Source organism: Balaenoptera musculus, chromosome 10 (genome assembly GCF_009873245.2).
Source record: "Balaenoptera musculus isolate JJ_BM4_2016_0621 chromosome 10, mBalMus1.pri.v3, whole genome shotgun sequence".
Classification (NCBI taxonomy): domain Eukaryota; kingdom Metazoa; phylum Chordata; class Mammalia; order Artiodactyla; family Balaenopteridae; genus Balaenoptera; species Balaenoptera musculus.
Genome location: NC_045794.1, coordinates 60842851 through 60857731, shown reverse-complemented (window position 1 = coordinate 60857731; position 14881 = coordinate 60842851). Strand labels below are relative to the sequence as shown.

Sequence of the window (14881 nt, the reverse complement as noted above, 5' to 3'; positions counted from 1 at the left end):
AAATGGCAAAATTTTATTCTTTTTTATGGCTGAGTAGTATTCTAGTGTGTGTGTGTGTGTGTGTGTGTGTGTGTGTGTGTGCACGTATATATCTCTACAACACATCTTTATCCATTCATCTGTTGATGGACACTTAGGTTGCTTCCATATCTTGGCAATGGTAAATAATGCTGCTATGAACATTAGGGTGCGTGTATCTTTTTGAATTAATGTTTTGGGTTTTTTTTTTTTGGATATATATCCAGGAATAGAATTGTTGAGTCATATGATAGTTCTATTTTTAGTTTTTTGAGAAACCTCCATACTGTTTTCCACTGCAGCTGCACCCATTTACATTCTCACCAACAATATACGAGGGTTCCCTTTTCTCCACATCCTTGCCAACACTTGTTATTTGTGTTTTGATGGTACCCATTCTGACAGGTGTGAGGTGATATTTCATGTGGTTTTGATTTGCATTTCCCTGATGATTAGTGATGTTGATCATCTTTTCATGTGCCTGTTACCCATCTGCATTTCCTCTTTGGAAAAATGTCTATTCAGTTTTTCTGCCCATTTTTTAGTTGAGTTGTTTGTTTTTTCTGTGTTGAGTTGTAGGAGTTGTTTATATATGTAGGATAATAATCCTTTATTGGTCATATCATTTGTAAATACTTTCTCCCATTCATTAGGTCGTCTTTTCATTTTGTCAATGGTTTCCTTTGCTGTGCAAAAGCTTTTAAGTTTAATTAGGTCCCATTTGTTTATTTATGTTTTTATTTCCTTTACATTAGCATATGGATCCAAAACAGTATTGCTGTGATTTATGTCAAAGAGTGCTCTTCAATTATATCTCAATAAAACTAGACGAAAAAAAGAATAGTCCTAATAAAAAAAAAAATGTTCTGTCTATGTTTTCCTCTAGGAGTTTTATAGTATCTGGCCTTGCATTTAGGTTTTTAATCCATTTTGAGTTTATTTTTGTGTATGGTGTTAGAGAATGTTAGTTGCTGAGTTCAGTTACATATATTTTAATGCTAACCTGAAAGAGAAAATGATGAAACATAAAAATATACCGCAATTTCCCCGTTTCTCTCAGCCTATTATATATACCTGGAGAGTCTACTTGAATGTTTGCTTCGAGGTTGATTGACATAATACCTTCTATGTAGAACCTGGACGCTGAGGACTTCTACTCCATAATTGCTAATTGGAAAAAAAAAGGGAGAGAGAGAGAGTTTGGGGCACTCTATGTTGCTAAGCATGGGCACTGAACTTCTGGAGAAAAAGTAACTACTCACTGGACACACAAGCCAATATTTTAGTAGGATATTCCCAGCCTGAAACTGCCTTGGGTGAAATATCAGTTCTGTGAATTCAGTCAACATGCTACATTTTGTCTGGAAAGCTTTCTAACATTTTAATTAGTATTTAACATGCCTCTTTTTATTTTCATTTAATGCTTGTAGGAGTCTGTGGTCTTATCACAGGGGAAAAGGAAGAGAAAGATGGCAGTATAAGTTTCTTCCCCAACTCCCTGGTAAGATACAAGCTTCATTAACAGAATGAATGGAAGCTAACATTGGCAACATTTGGACCTGTGAGCCAATTCAGTTTGCTTCAGCTGTAAATTTGGCTTTTTTGCTTCAATATGCACACTTTCATTTCTGTTATTTCCTTTTTTCACATCATTTTTACCCCCACTAGAATATAGTCTACCTTATTATTTTGTTAATTTATTATTCTTTTATTAATTTTTCCATCCTTCTATTCATCCATCCAGCCATACTAAATACTAACTATTGTGACAGAAGCAGGAGGTACAGAAATGAATATGACATCGTTCCAGTCCTTAAGCAGTTCCCAGTTCAGTGAAGAGGAAAACAAATAAAACCTTCTTTTTCCCCATTTATTTCCTTTTTAATTTTTTTTAATATTATTCAATCTAACCTCATATTTACCCATCTCAGCTTAACTCAGTGAGTGAGGAACAAAAGAAGACATTTTCTATATCCAAGACTCTTAGATTTAAGTTCAGATAAAGTGCACAAGTTCCTTGCTAAAGGAATCCAAATGCGGCCTCTGGGTAATTCTAGATCTTCAAGGTTTCTGGAGTCACCCTTTCATTTGATACTCAAACTAAGTTCCTAATAAACTGAGATCCTATTCTTCATTCCATGGGAAGCTCTGTGTCCCAATATCTCCAAGGACTTTATTGGGAGCTGCATTTCTCCTTATTACGTTTTACTTTTATTTGTTACTCTCTTATGGTTTTGAATCTCAGTACGTATTTTGCCTCCCGTGGTTGACTGATGTCCTCTTTTTGTTCTCCCATGGTCCAACGCCTTCATTACTCAAAGCACCTTCAACACCAAGCTGTTTTGTACAACCACCTTTTGCTGAAGGCATAACAGAGCAAGCCTCATCTTAGAATTTAATATTCTCCATTGGTCTCCCAAAGTTCTGCTGCTGTACCTGTGGGGGATTTCTCAATTGTTTGTGCTCATATTATGGGCCTCTCCTCCTTCTCTTTAGAGACATTTTCCACTTCCTTCTCTTCAGAATTCAACTTCCTTCCTAGGTCCTCACTTGCAGGCTGACAGAGGCCAACTTCCAATTTCCTACCATGTTATTATGAAGCATACTTTCGTTCTCAGTTACAACTCTTGTTCTAGACCATACCTAGTGTCCTTAGCCTTTATAAATAAAAAATGACCTATCTAGCTGTTTTTTTAAGCAAAATAATGATGTACTTCTAAGGTGAATGTTGTATATTTCCAGGAATATCAAAGTTTGTTTCCATTCTTTATACTCTTTTTAGTTTCCCATTATAATGTTATCACACTCCAGCAGATTTACAAAGTCTTTAAAAGCTAAAGATATACTGAGTTATAAAGATTACAATGAAGAATAATACAAATACAAAAATCATCATGTAGTTCTTCAAATAATGCTAATAAAAATATTTATAAATGCAAGTTCCAATGACATAAAAACAGACAATTTTTGGTTTCTAAAGTTTTGTGTCTTAGAATTGTGTCTACTTAGAAACTATTCCGTTGCTTTGTTTATTCACAGGTATTTGTGTAGAAGCCAGAATTATGTCACAACACACACACACACATACACACACAGACCCTAAACATCCCATTACGTAGGAGGTAGTGGACTATTCTTATTAAGGTTTAGGAAGACTCTTTTAAGAGTCTACAAATTCTTGTAATTTAAAAACTGCTCCAGTTCATTTAATAATGAATTATCAATCTTGTATTATCAGTCTGTTGAAAAAACACTGAACAGTGGTTTCAAATTTTACTATGCATAGCAATCACCTAGGAAGCTTGTTAAATGCAAATTCCATCTCCCCAGACAAGAGGATCTGTGTCTGACATCTGGCGTGAAGGTAAGGAATTTGCATTTGTGTAAAGCTCCCCAGGTGTGTTCTAATGAGTGTGAGCAAATTCCTTTTCTGGGAATATGGGTGGGCAATTTAAATAATTTCCAAGTACAATATGATTCATGTTACTTAAATCCCAACCACCAAGTGTGGTATCTTAAGACTTCTTTGACCTTTTCCTGACAACATAACTCATTTAATGAACATAAATATCAGGTTCTAGTAATTCGTACTGAGGTAATAATTATATTTTTTAAGTATACTAAAATATACATAATAATGATTTCTGATATTTTCATAGTGCTTTAGATTAAAAGCCACCTTAATATATATCTTTTATTTTCACTTCATCGCCTGTCAAAAACAAGGGAAGTTGGAAGATAGGCATGGAAAAATCAGTCAAAGCCTTGAAAATGACATGCCTTATAATACTATATGAATGATGTACTAACTGACACAGTGCATAGAAACAAGTCCATAATTTGGAGTGGTTCATTTATTTTTAATTGAGGTATAGTTGATGCACAATATCATATGTTTCAGACGTACAGCATTGTGATTCACAACTTTTGAAGGTTGTATTCCATTTACAGTTATTAAAAAGATTGGATAATATTCCCTAAGCTGTACTATATATCCTTGTAACTTATTTTATACATAGTAGTTTGTACCTCTTAATTCTTTACCCCTATCTTGCCCTTACCCCCTGGGGTGGTTCTTTGAAGCAGATAATCTCAGGCCAAAGTTTTCCTTTTTTTTTTTTAGTCTTTTTGTGTATCTCTTATGTATTTGGCGAGATCTGTATATCTCGTCCATTGAAGATCAACCAGGGGAAAAAAAAGAGGTGGTTTCAATCTCGTCTTGAAACTTAGACCTTTTCAATGTCATGGTTGAGACGCAGGATATTAGGGAAGAGCTTTGGGTTTGGGATATACCCTATTATTTCTAAATAATGGCCTCCCTCCACTTGACTGATGACCTCCTCCCCCTGAATAATTCATTGTTTAGACATTCAAGGAATAGTCTCTTGGTATTCATTAAGCATGCTCAATCTAAGAGCATTATCAGAGAGCACCAGGAATCTGCCAGCTTCTTTGAAAGCCTCTGGTGCTGACAAATGGCAACAGTGCCATTTACTAAAACAACTGGGTTTCAAGTTTTCAGATCTTTAATATTAAGAAGTATGTGATCCCAAGATAAATAAAGGTTTCAACATATTTGTATTCTACATTTGAGAGTTTGGTAGTTATGGGAACAGAATCGGGGGCAAAACTTATCAAGTTAGTGTCTCAGGTCTATCACTTTGTAATCTTATGACTTTGGAGAAGTGACAAACTCTGTGACTGTAAAAGGTGATGGTGTAGTGTTGTTATGAGTGTTGACGTGAGTTAATTACATAAATTGCTTTGAAGAGTGTCTGGCGCTAGTAAGAACTATATAAGTGAGAACTTTTATTATTATTCTATATTAGTAGGTGTGTATTCATATATTATTGACCAAAGAAATGTTGAATTAAAAAAAAAAAACCCGCAACTTTATAACATACTACTTTAACATTTGGAGTTCTTTTTCAGGACAGGAAGAAGACTGCCTTTTAATTTGTTCCTTAACTCTTTCTCTCTCTTCAGTCTTGATGCCTACTCTTCCTAGATTTGCTTTTTTGGACAAGACTCTGCCTTAAGTTGATATAATATAAATGGTAACATAGCTCAAATTTTTTTTTTCATGTTCATACCTCATGACAATCTGAACATTATAGAAGAAACATACAGTTAAATATGGGTGGCTACCAAATTTCTATCAGTGTGGACTGCACCTTATATTTATGGTTGTAAATCTTGATCTAATATGTGAAGATTTCTAGGATGGTAAAAAATATCTGGAGCCATTGTCTACATTTATTTTTTTTTCAGCCTGTTGCCCTTTAACATTCTTTTGCAAGGATTTTTATGCTCTTTTCACAGGTATAGTGTCTTACATAAAAGAGTCAAATTATTTTCCAACATAAATCAAAACTTTTTACCTATATAAGCTGAAAACAGAACTTGAAACATATCATCAGTGCAACTCTAATGAATGTTCCCTACACATGTCTTCTTACACTTGAGTAACATGCCAAGTGAAATCTTCAAATATATGTTTATACTTTTTCTTCTACAGGGATTGATACATTTAGATTGAAATATATTATGATTAGATCACTCTGTGTTTCTTCTTTTATTTCTTTTTTTTTTTTTTCTCTACAGTTTATTGCTTTTGCTTCTTTATTCTTCATCCTGGTTTCAATCACAACTTTTTGCCTGGAGACACATGAAGCTTTCAATATTGTTAAAAACAAGACAGAACCAGTCATCAATGGCACAAGTGTCGTTCTACAGTATGAAATCGAAACGGATCCTGCCTTGACGTATGTAGAAGGAGTGTGCGTGGTATGGTTTACTTTTGAATTTTTAGTCCGCATTGTTTTTTCCCCAATAACTTGAATTCATCAAAAAACCTCTTGAATATCATTGACTTTGTGGCCATCCTACCCTTCTACTTAGAGGTGGGACTCAGTGGGCTGTCATCCAAAGCTGCTAAAGATGTACTTGGCTTCCTCAGGGTGGTCAGGTTTGTGAGGATCCTGAGAATCTTCAAGCTCACCCGCCATTTTGTAGGTCTGAGGGTGCTTGGACACACTCTTCGAGCAAGTACTAATGAATTTTTGCTGCTGATCATCTTCCTGGCTCTAGGAGTTTTGATATTTGCTACTATGATCTACTATGCGGAGAGAGTAGGAGCTCAACCCAATGACCCTTCAGCTAGTGAGCACACGCAGTTCAAAAACATTCCTATTGGGTTCTGGTGGGCTGTAGTGACCATGACTACCTTGGGCTATGGAGATATGTACCCCCAAACGTGGTCAGGCATGCTTGTGGGAGCCCTGTGTGCTCTGGCTGGAGTACTGACAATAGCCATGCCGGTGCCTGTCATTGTCAACAATTTTGGAATGTACTACTCCTTGGCAATGGCGAAGCAGAAACTTCCAAGAAAAAGAAAGAAGCACATCCCTCCTGCCCCTCAGGCAACCTCGCCTACTTTTTGCAAGACAGAATTAAATATGTCCTGTAATAGCACACAAGGTGACACATGTCTGGGCAAAGACAATCGGCTTCCGGAACATAACAGATCAGGTAAGGCACAATTTCAAATGCATGCCATTAAATACTTTATAGACCAGTATGTCCCTGAAATAGAAGACAAGCATTCTCATTTTCCACAAATGTTCATGAGTTTTCCGTTCTACCCCTTCACAAAAAATGTGTTTGTGTCAGGCTTGTAGATAGCTAGATTATAGCTTTTCTAAATGAATCCTAAGTAGAAGTCTGCATAGCTGGCTATAGAGTTCTCCTGCTTTAGTGGGAATGCCCTTTGCTGATGGTACCAATTTTTCTTTTGCCTGTTTGTTGCTTTTGTGCCAATGTTTCTTTGTTTCCCTGCACGATGTGATGGTACAATACTGGACATTTTCCATCCTTCATTCTCAAAATGTTGATCTCCATGTCATTTGGCTTGGCGTGTTTGTCTCAGTTTTATCTCTGCCACATGGGGCCATGCATTTTAACCTAATTCACAAGAAGAAGATATGTAAGAAGAATGGACGTTTACATTTCAAAGGCCTAAACACCAAAGAGGTGATATGTAAGATGTCCCTTTTCAAAGTAAATAGCTTCCTCAGTAATATTATGGAGGGTTCATTAAGTTTTCATTATTCTTAAATTAGGATATTTCAATATAATCCCTTTAGATTGGGTAAGGTGCTATGTAATATAATCAGCCCAACATTATTCAGGGGATAGATGATCTGCTTTGGCTAATCAATGGCAAGGTTGAATTTCTCTGTGGATTTCCTTTTTTATGCACTCTGCATTGGGCTTTGTTCCCTCCCAGAACTCAGTTTTGGATGATTTACTGCTTGAATTAGTTGGATTGCTGTTCCTCTCTATTGTCATAGATAATCTAGGGTTGATTGTAAATTGACATTCAGTTTGCCAAAGTGATAGTCAATAGTGTCATCTCTAGTCTATTATGTCTACTACGGATGAAATATTTTGTAGTTTACACAATTTAGATTTTGTCCACTATGAAAAGTTAAGATATATGCATTCCCTATAACTTAGGTAAGTTTGATCTTTTTCTTGTAGAAAAATGACTTACTATAATCCCATGTGAATAATTTTGCGTTATTTAGAAATAACACCAATTAAACAAAGCAAGCAAGCAAACAAACAAACAGAAAAGGCAAGTGACATTTTCACAGGTTCCCTCCTTAGCTTCCAAAAGTTATTATGAGGTAGATGGAAAAAAAAAAAAACTGGCTGGAACTGAACTGCTTTTTAAAAGATTTTATTCACAGTCCTTATGTTTATTTAGTAGATTGTTTTGCAAATTCTGTCAATATGTATCTGAGAATTGTTATGCCAGGAATGTCTTTATGAAAGATGAAATTTAGTTGATGTTGCTGCTCTCATTAGACTGCTCTCACGTACTTGCGCAGAGCCCGTATGAAGGGCATGGAAAGGAGGACACACTCTCAGCCTGGGCAAACATTGTTATAAGCTAGTATCTAGGCTGATAGGATGTAAAAGTCTTTGGCAAGCATATAGAAGTAAACAGTTGTTTCAAGGGCATTTGAGATGTTGATCTTTTTCCACTGGTATGCTCAAAAATATTATGTCACCTCAAAATAGAGAAACTGGACATAAAGTTTGTGAACTTCAGGATTATTTTCATTACAATTTTTTGGGGAAAATTACTTTCAGAAAATAATAAAAGCATGTGTCTTAAAGCACTGCAAAGACAAATATTTACTTAGGAGTTTTTCCTTCAGTAGGCTCCACTTTCAAAGATGTCTATTTGCATTAACTAGATAACATGTCAAAAATGGAAAGATATTAATTTGTGTGCTACTTCATTATCACACTTATTTTGAATTCACATTAATTTTGTAAAACTTATTGTCCTATTAGATAAAATCCAAAATGAAGTTAAAATTTCCCAAACAACATTTCTCTCCTTTTCAATACATTTCCATTTTGCTCCACGTAAATTTTTGTAATGAGTGATGAAAATTCTTTCTCTTATCATGATGTGATTATTGTGTTTTGTATATCAAGTGACTGTACTATGGACATTCGGCGTAAACTCTTTGTACTGTCTCATTTCCTCATCCATCACTGTCTGTCAATGGGCATGGTGCTGTGACCAGTGTTATCAGGTGACGACAGTACAGGAAGTGAGCCGCCATTATCACCCCCAGAAAGGCTCCCCATCAGACGCTCTAGTACCAGAGACAAACACAGAAGAGGGGAAACATGTTTCCTACTGACGACAGGTGATTACACGTGTGCTTCTGATGGAGGGATCAGGAAAGGTAGGCATGCATTTAATCAGATCCTAACAGGTGACTTAGCAATTAAATGCTGCAAATATATGGAGTGCTGTAAAATGCTCTTTCATTATTTTCTAGGAGCAACTGTGCCATCATGGTGCTCTTTTCCTCATCATATCTTCTCTCTTTATAAACATTTAAAAATACATAACAGCTGACTTGATTGTCATATCTAAAAGGCATTTCATTCCCCCTCTTTCTTTTTTTATATTTTGGTTTTTCATTTGTCTATGGGCAGAATTGTAATGAAGTATTTAAAAATTAAGTCACTCGTCTAATTATTTTAATACAATGGATTCAGCAGTCTTTAAAAGTTATCTTTTTTCCTACAATGAATTAAACTCACTAATTTACACTATGCATATATTTGATAAGTAATTAATAATTTAAAACAATAATAAAGCTTTTCTCAAAGTAAAACATTAAACGTACTCTAGTTGTCTCTTATCCAGTATTTGGGCAATTTTTCGCAGTGGTTTACCTGAATGTCAGAAGGTTGCTAAGGTACAAAATCCTCAGACATATAGAACAATATACCCAATCACTGGAAAGGCTACTTGTGTACTTACAAAATGTATTTACGGAATTTTTCTTCAGGGCAGTAATAATTCTAAGTTTATTATTTTTTTAATTGACACTGAACAGTGCCTGGCACATAGAAGATACTTAATAAATATTTGTGGAATGAATACATTATATTGGACAGACATCTTTGTTAAGGAATATAACAGGATACTGAAGCTCCACTCCAGCACAGTTTCGTTTCCCTAGATTGTGCCAAGTGTCTATGACTATTCCTTAGGTGCTAGTTTTGTCTTTGTTTTGTTTTAGTAAAACTTTACGAACTGACAATTGGACCCTTTTCTTCTCCTTAAGAATAGTTTTGTGACCACTTATAACCCACCATTGTCAAAGTGCTGGTATGCTCTTAGATTACCCTTCTACTTTGAGAATTCCAGTGGCTTTAGTGCCATGGTTATTTTCTCTGTTTTATTGACAGAATTGAGAAAGAACTACTAATTTCTTATGAAGAAAATAATAATTCTTATGCAGTTGACTGAATTTGAATGAAAAGGCCACTCCAAAACTTTCATGTTAGTGCAAGTGCATTTTAAAAATATGTGCTTATTTGCTATTCATTTGCAGTTTCTTCCTATTGAATACTTTACCATTTTAAGCCTAAAATATTTATTTTGTGATGACTACTTCTTTGAAATAGCTCATTACCCATGTTGTGCTTCTCTTTCATTTCTCCTGGGCACTTTATATTGTTCTTTCTGTCTCCATACCTGTGAGTCCTGAAAGAGAAGACAAAGGACTCTTCTTTTGTTTCTTTAATATGTAATATTTTAAATCCTTCTTTATTGTAAGAACTTCAATCTCTACATCTATCCCTTGCACCAAAATGTATTTCAATGATCTGAATAGATTTATTTGATTTTTTGCTATTTTACATTTAAATATCATGTTACAACAATTTTTAAATATTTTATAAAGATAGTTAATATTCTATCATAGTATTTGAGCAAAATAGAGGTACATATATAAATAATAATATCTAAATAATAATATAGAACATAGTATTTTAAGTGCATTGTAATCTTAAATCACTATACATGTGTATACATATATACTTATATATGTATATATGTATTGTATGTTAATATGTGGTTAGATTTATGTGTATTTTGAGCATCATTCAATAAAGTATCACATGCAGTATTTATACTAGGGTTACATGTTTAAGGATCTAGATAGAATTTTTTTTTCCAGGTTAGAAAATATTTTGAATTTTAAACTGTCAAAGGGGATCACATATGAAAAAAGACTTTGCAAATTATAAAGCACTATATAGTTTTTCCATAAAATAGCAAAGTTTCATAAGCAAAGCAATTCATAAGATATTCAGTTTATATGAGAAAACTATACATTCAATCTTATTTCACAAATACAAATTTTATCAGTGAGAACATCTTTGAATACTCATCTATGAGCTTTTTATTCTTTGTCATTTCTCACCATAATCAACTTCGTTTTCATTCTTGCTTAATTCTTTTGCAGATTTGTGTTCTTTTCCTAGGTCTGGTAACATTTCTGGCTAATTTCACTTAATCTTCTCAGTGTCTTATTTTGTCATGTCTATTAGAAATCCATTTATTTCTTCTCCTTTTTCCTTTATGTAGATTAGAGATGTCTCCTATTACTCCTACTCAGATATTTATTTCCTATATGATTTCTTCCTTGCCTTTCAAATTGGTTTCTACACTAACCTGATTTTAGAGTTATGAAAATTCTCCTATGTAGATGAGAAAAATAACTGGATTCCCATTGTATTATTTTTCTATCAACAAATGTAAATGTAGTTGGGCATACATTAAGAAAACATGTGGATTCCCTAAAAGAGTAAACTCCCAAAACTTAGAACCTGTGTCTTCATTTATATAGTAGTTTTATGAAATCATTTTACATGAACACAAACATACCCATTGATAGTACATGAGTAGGCAGTTTCAATACTGCCCCAAATTAATATGTGCTCTTAAAAGCTGTATAAAATGTATACCATGTATTGGGTTCAATGTTGTTTATTCTCATGAATTATATTTTTAGTCATTCCATTCAGTAGAAGTTTGATAAGGCAAAATTTTATCAAATTTTCTGTTCATAAATGAACCTGCAAAATAAAGGAACAATATATTTATATGAATAACTTATAATTTTACTAATTAAATACTTGTTACTAAATTATAAAGGAAGCCTTCTCAAATGGACATTGAAATCATAGTTATTAAGAATAAAAGACCTATAAATAGAATAAATAATATTTATATTAATAACTATAATTCAGAAAAGTAAAAATTGAGAATGGCAACCAAGATTTAATGTAACTAGCATGATTAATGTAAATTGTCAAACAGATTTTTTACCTTTTTGGAAGTTCTTATAGAGAACATGGTGACTGTGAGGAACAAAGGTACATTTTTATAAGGATGATTTTAGTTATTAACAACCTCTTTCATACATATTCACTAGTTTGCTTTTAATCAAAACCAATCAATGTTTATAGTCTAGTTTACATTTTTCGGTTATACTAAAAATCCAAGTCAACTTGTATAAATTATTCTTTCTACAATTCCCAGTTATATTTCCAATTGCATTACAGAAGAGTAGTGATAACTAGCCCACCAGGCATGTGAAGATCCCTATGTAAGAAAAAATGACTTGCAATTCCTTTTTAATTATTTAAGACATTCTCCCATTAACTATTCCATAAGCCACCAGAGGAGAGTGAAATATATACCACCTCCCAGGCTTTATAGCTCAAAATACTAACAAAATATATAGGCAGATAATTTTCTCATTAGCAGAAATTATGTCCTAGAGAACTTTATTGTAGTTAATGGAGGACATAAAATTTCCATTTACAAAAATATCAAAGAAGACATCTAATCTGCTGAAAGTTTGTGGGTGTATATGTAGGGAGAGGTTCCTATTATTCCAACCTTACCCCACAGTAGAGCTATTTTGTTTTCCTATCTACAACACTTTTTTCAGTGGATTTTTCAGAACATTTACTTGCTAAGCTGTATAATATAACTACTTTTTTCAGCATATAGTTGCCTGGCTTTTAAGACAATTTTACTTCTAACTTTATACTAGGTACCTCCCTTCCTCATTTACCTGCCTCTAATCTTTTCTAATAAAAAATACTGCAATATATGAATCCTTCCAAAGGTGACCTTGATGGGGTGTTTCTGAGTAGCTAAGGCCAAGCAATAGGTTAGAGCTTGTGGGAAAGTTATCTTTCATTCTGTAAGTTCATGATGATCATGAACAAAAGATTAGAATGCACGATAATAGAAAGAAAAGGTGGATTAAGATCAATTGTTCTCAATTCCTGGCAGAGGAGAGTCAGCTGAAAATATCAAATCAAAATCAGACTTTAATTTACTAAAAATTATCACTCAATTTGTATTCTTTTCTTTTCTTTTCTTTTTACCTTTTTTTTTAAATACAAGGATAGAAATGGGCATTCATTCTACATCATCTAGATAATGGCATTAAAAACCATTATTTAGGAATCATCCTTTTAACCTCATAAGGCTGGAAGATTAAATATGCTGGAAAAGAGTTGTCCACTTAAAGTTAAGCATGCTTTATTAACTTGGTAATAATAAAAGTGAAAAGAGAAAAAATAGCTCATTTTTTTTTAAGGAACATATTCTGAAATTTAAAATATTTGCCAAATTTATATCTTACTTAAGTTGCTTTGCCTAATTCTTAAAAGCTTTCTGATATTGTGTATGCCAAAATTACATCAATACAAACTGTAATCTGCGAACGAATAGATTTTGAAGTATTGCACAGTAATTGTGATAGCTGGTTTAATCTTTTGGAAGTGACAGCTACAGTGAGCTTCATTTTTTTTTTTTAGAGTAGTAAATTGTCTCAATATTGAATTTCTTTGTAAACAAATTCTTTGAGCTCAGAATAGCACTTTTGATTACCCTGCATGATATTGTTTGTCTTTGTCTATTTTCTGGTTGAATTCAACTGATGTCTGTGCATTTTTTCATAAAAGGATATGAAAAATCCCGAAGCTTAAACAACATAGCGGGCTTGGCAGGCAATGCTCTGAGGCTCTCTCCAGTAACATCACCCTACAACTCTCCTTGTCCTCTGAGGCGCTCTCGATCTCCCATCCCATCTATCTTGTAAACCAAACTGCATCAGTCGGCTAAATTGTCTTAATTCAAGTACTGTTTACCCCATAATGGAAATAATTAAACATAGACTTACTCCAAGCTCTATTAATACAGTACCAATCCTGCATGATACTACTATCTGAAGTCAGAAATGCCATTTGGGTAGCCAACAAATCTATCCTGCTTTAAATGAATCTTATCCTGGTAGTGCTACTACTTCTCCATATTAATTGCCCTGATCTCCTTTCGCAATAAAATGACAGATAGCATCAGATATTGGCCAGTACCCTAATACATAAACATATCTTCAGGGAGATATATTTAGACCAGTGTGCTTCCAAATGCCAACCACTTCATGGGAACTTCATTTCTTGTGACTCTCTAAACCATTCTGAAGATGTCTGGGATCCTATTTTGATTGCTCACAACATGACTTTGGTCAGCTCATTTGCATGGACCATCTTGTCTCTATCACCTGAAAGCAATGTCGCAAAGTTCGGGGACCATGGATGGCTCGGGATATGTGTACTTGCATCGAACCATCCTGCTGATGTGAAAGCACTGGTCGACTGTTCTGCATGTTGAATTGTGGGGCATGGAGGGCGAGTTTCTCCTTGACATTTTTTTTTTCTTATTCTTTGAAAAAAATATTTGTTTTAAAAGATTTAATTTCTTGATTGATTTACTTTTGTTCCAAAATGCTGTATTGGAGTTCTGAATGTCTCTGGTTGTTTGCACACAGATAACTGCAAAGAGGTTGTCATTACTGGTTACACGCAAGCTGAGGCCAGATCTCTTACTTAATGGCTTGGGGAAGGCACAAAACATGAGAGAAAGGTAACTGCCAGCCAGGCTTGCATTGTTTAGATAGGAATTGCTGCTTGGTACTAGAGTCATATTTTCTTTTAAATCCCAGAATTTGTCATCATTTTCAGAGGCAGAGTGCCAAATATCATTCAAAGCTCTTGTCATTTTTACCCCATTCCTTTATTTTAATTATTAATTTTTTTTTGCAAACAACAAGGAGCATTGTTGTTCACAGGTAGCTTTCTTGACCAGCCTTAAATTTCTGACTCACAGGATTAAACAGATTTTCAGGCAGTATTTAATCAGGTGCTTTGTCCTGTATGTTGTTCTGTCCGTTTGTCTTAGCTCCCTGTCTTAAGTGTATATGCCATCTGTCTCCATGAAGCACAGAAATGCCTTGATAAGGTGTTCATGATTTTAGTACTGGGTCTTCTCCCCTGCCCCTTGCCTTCTTTGTTACTTGGAACAAGCCTCTCTGCTTGTTCACTCCAATGAAACCCCCAGGGTGTCTTATTCAGTCCAAGTGGAAGAAATTCTGTTTACACGTCCCTACAAATGCAA

The 14881-nt window shown here is 34.3% G+C and overlaps 1 protein-coding gene across 1 annotated transcript in view; it reads left to right on the top strand.

Moving 5' to 3' along the window:
* KCNC2 (potassium voltage-gated channel subfamily C member 2) overlaps positions 1-14111 on the top strand; it is a 195823-nt gene extending 181712 nt beyond the window's left edge. The window contains 4 exon segments of the mRNA XM_036866244.1: positions 5623-5842; positions 5845-6549; positions 8625-8789; positions 13390-14111. Coding sequence (XP_036722139.1) covers positions 5623-5842; positions 5845-6549; positions 8625-8789; positions 13390-13526 — 1227 coding nt within the window. The 3' untranslated portion in view covers positions 13527-14111.
* Positions 14112-14881: the final 770 nt, after the last annotated feature.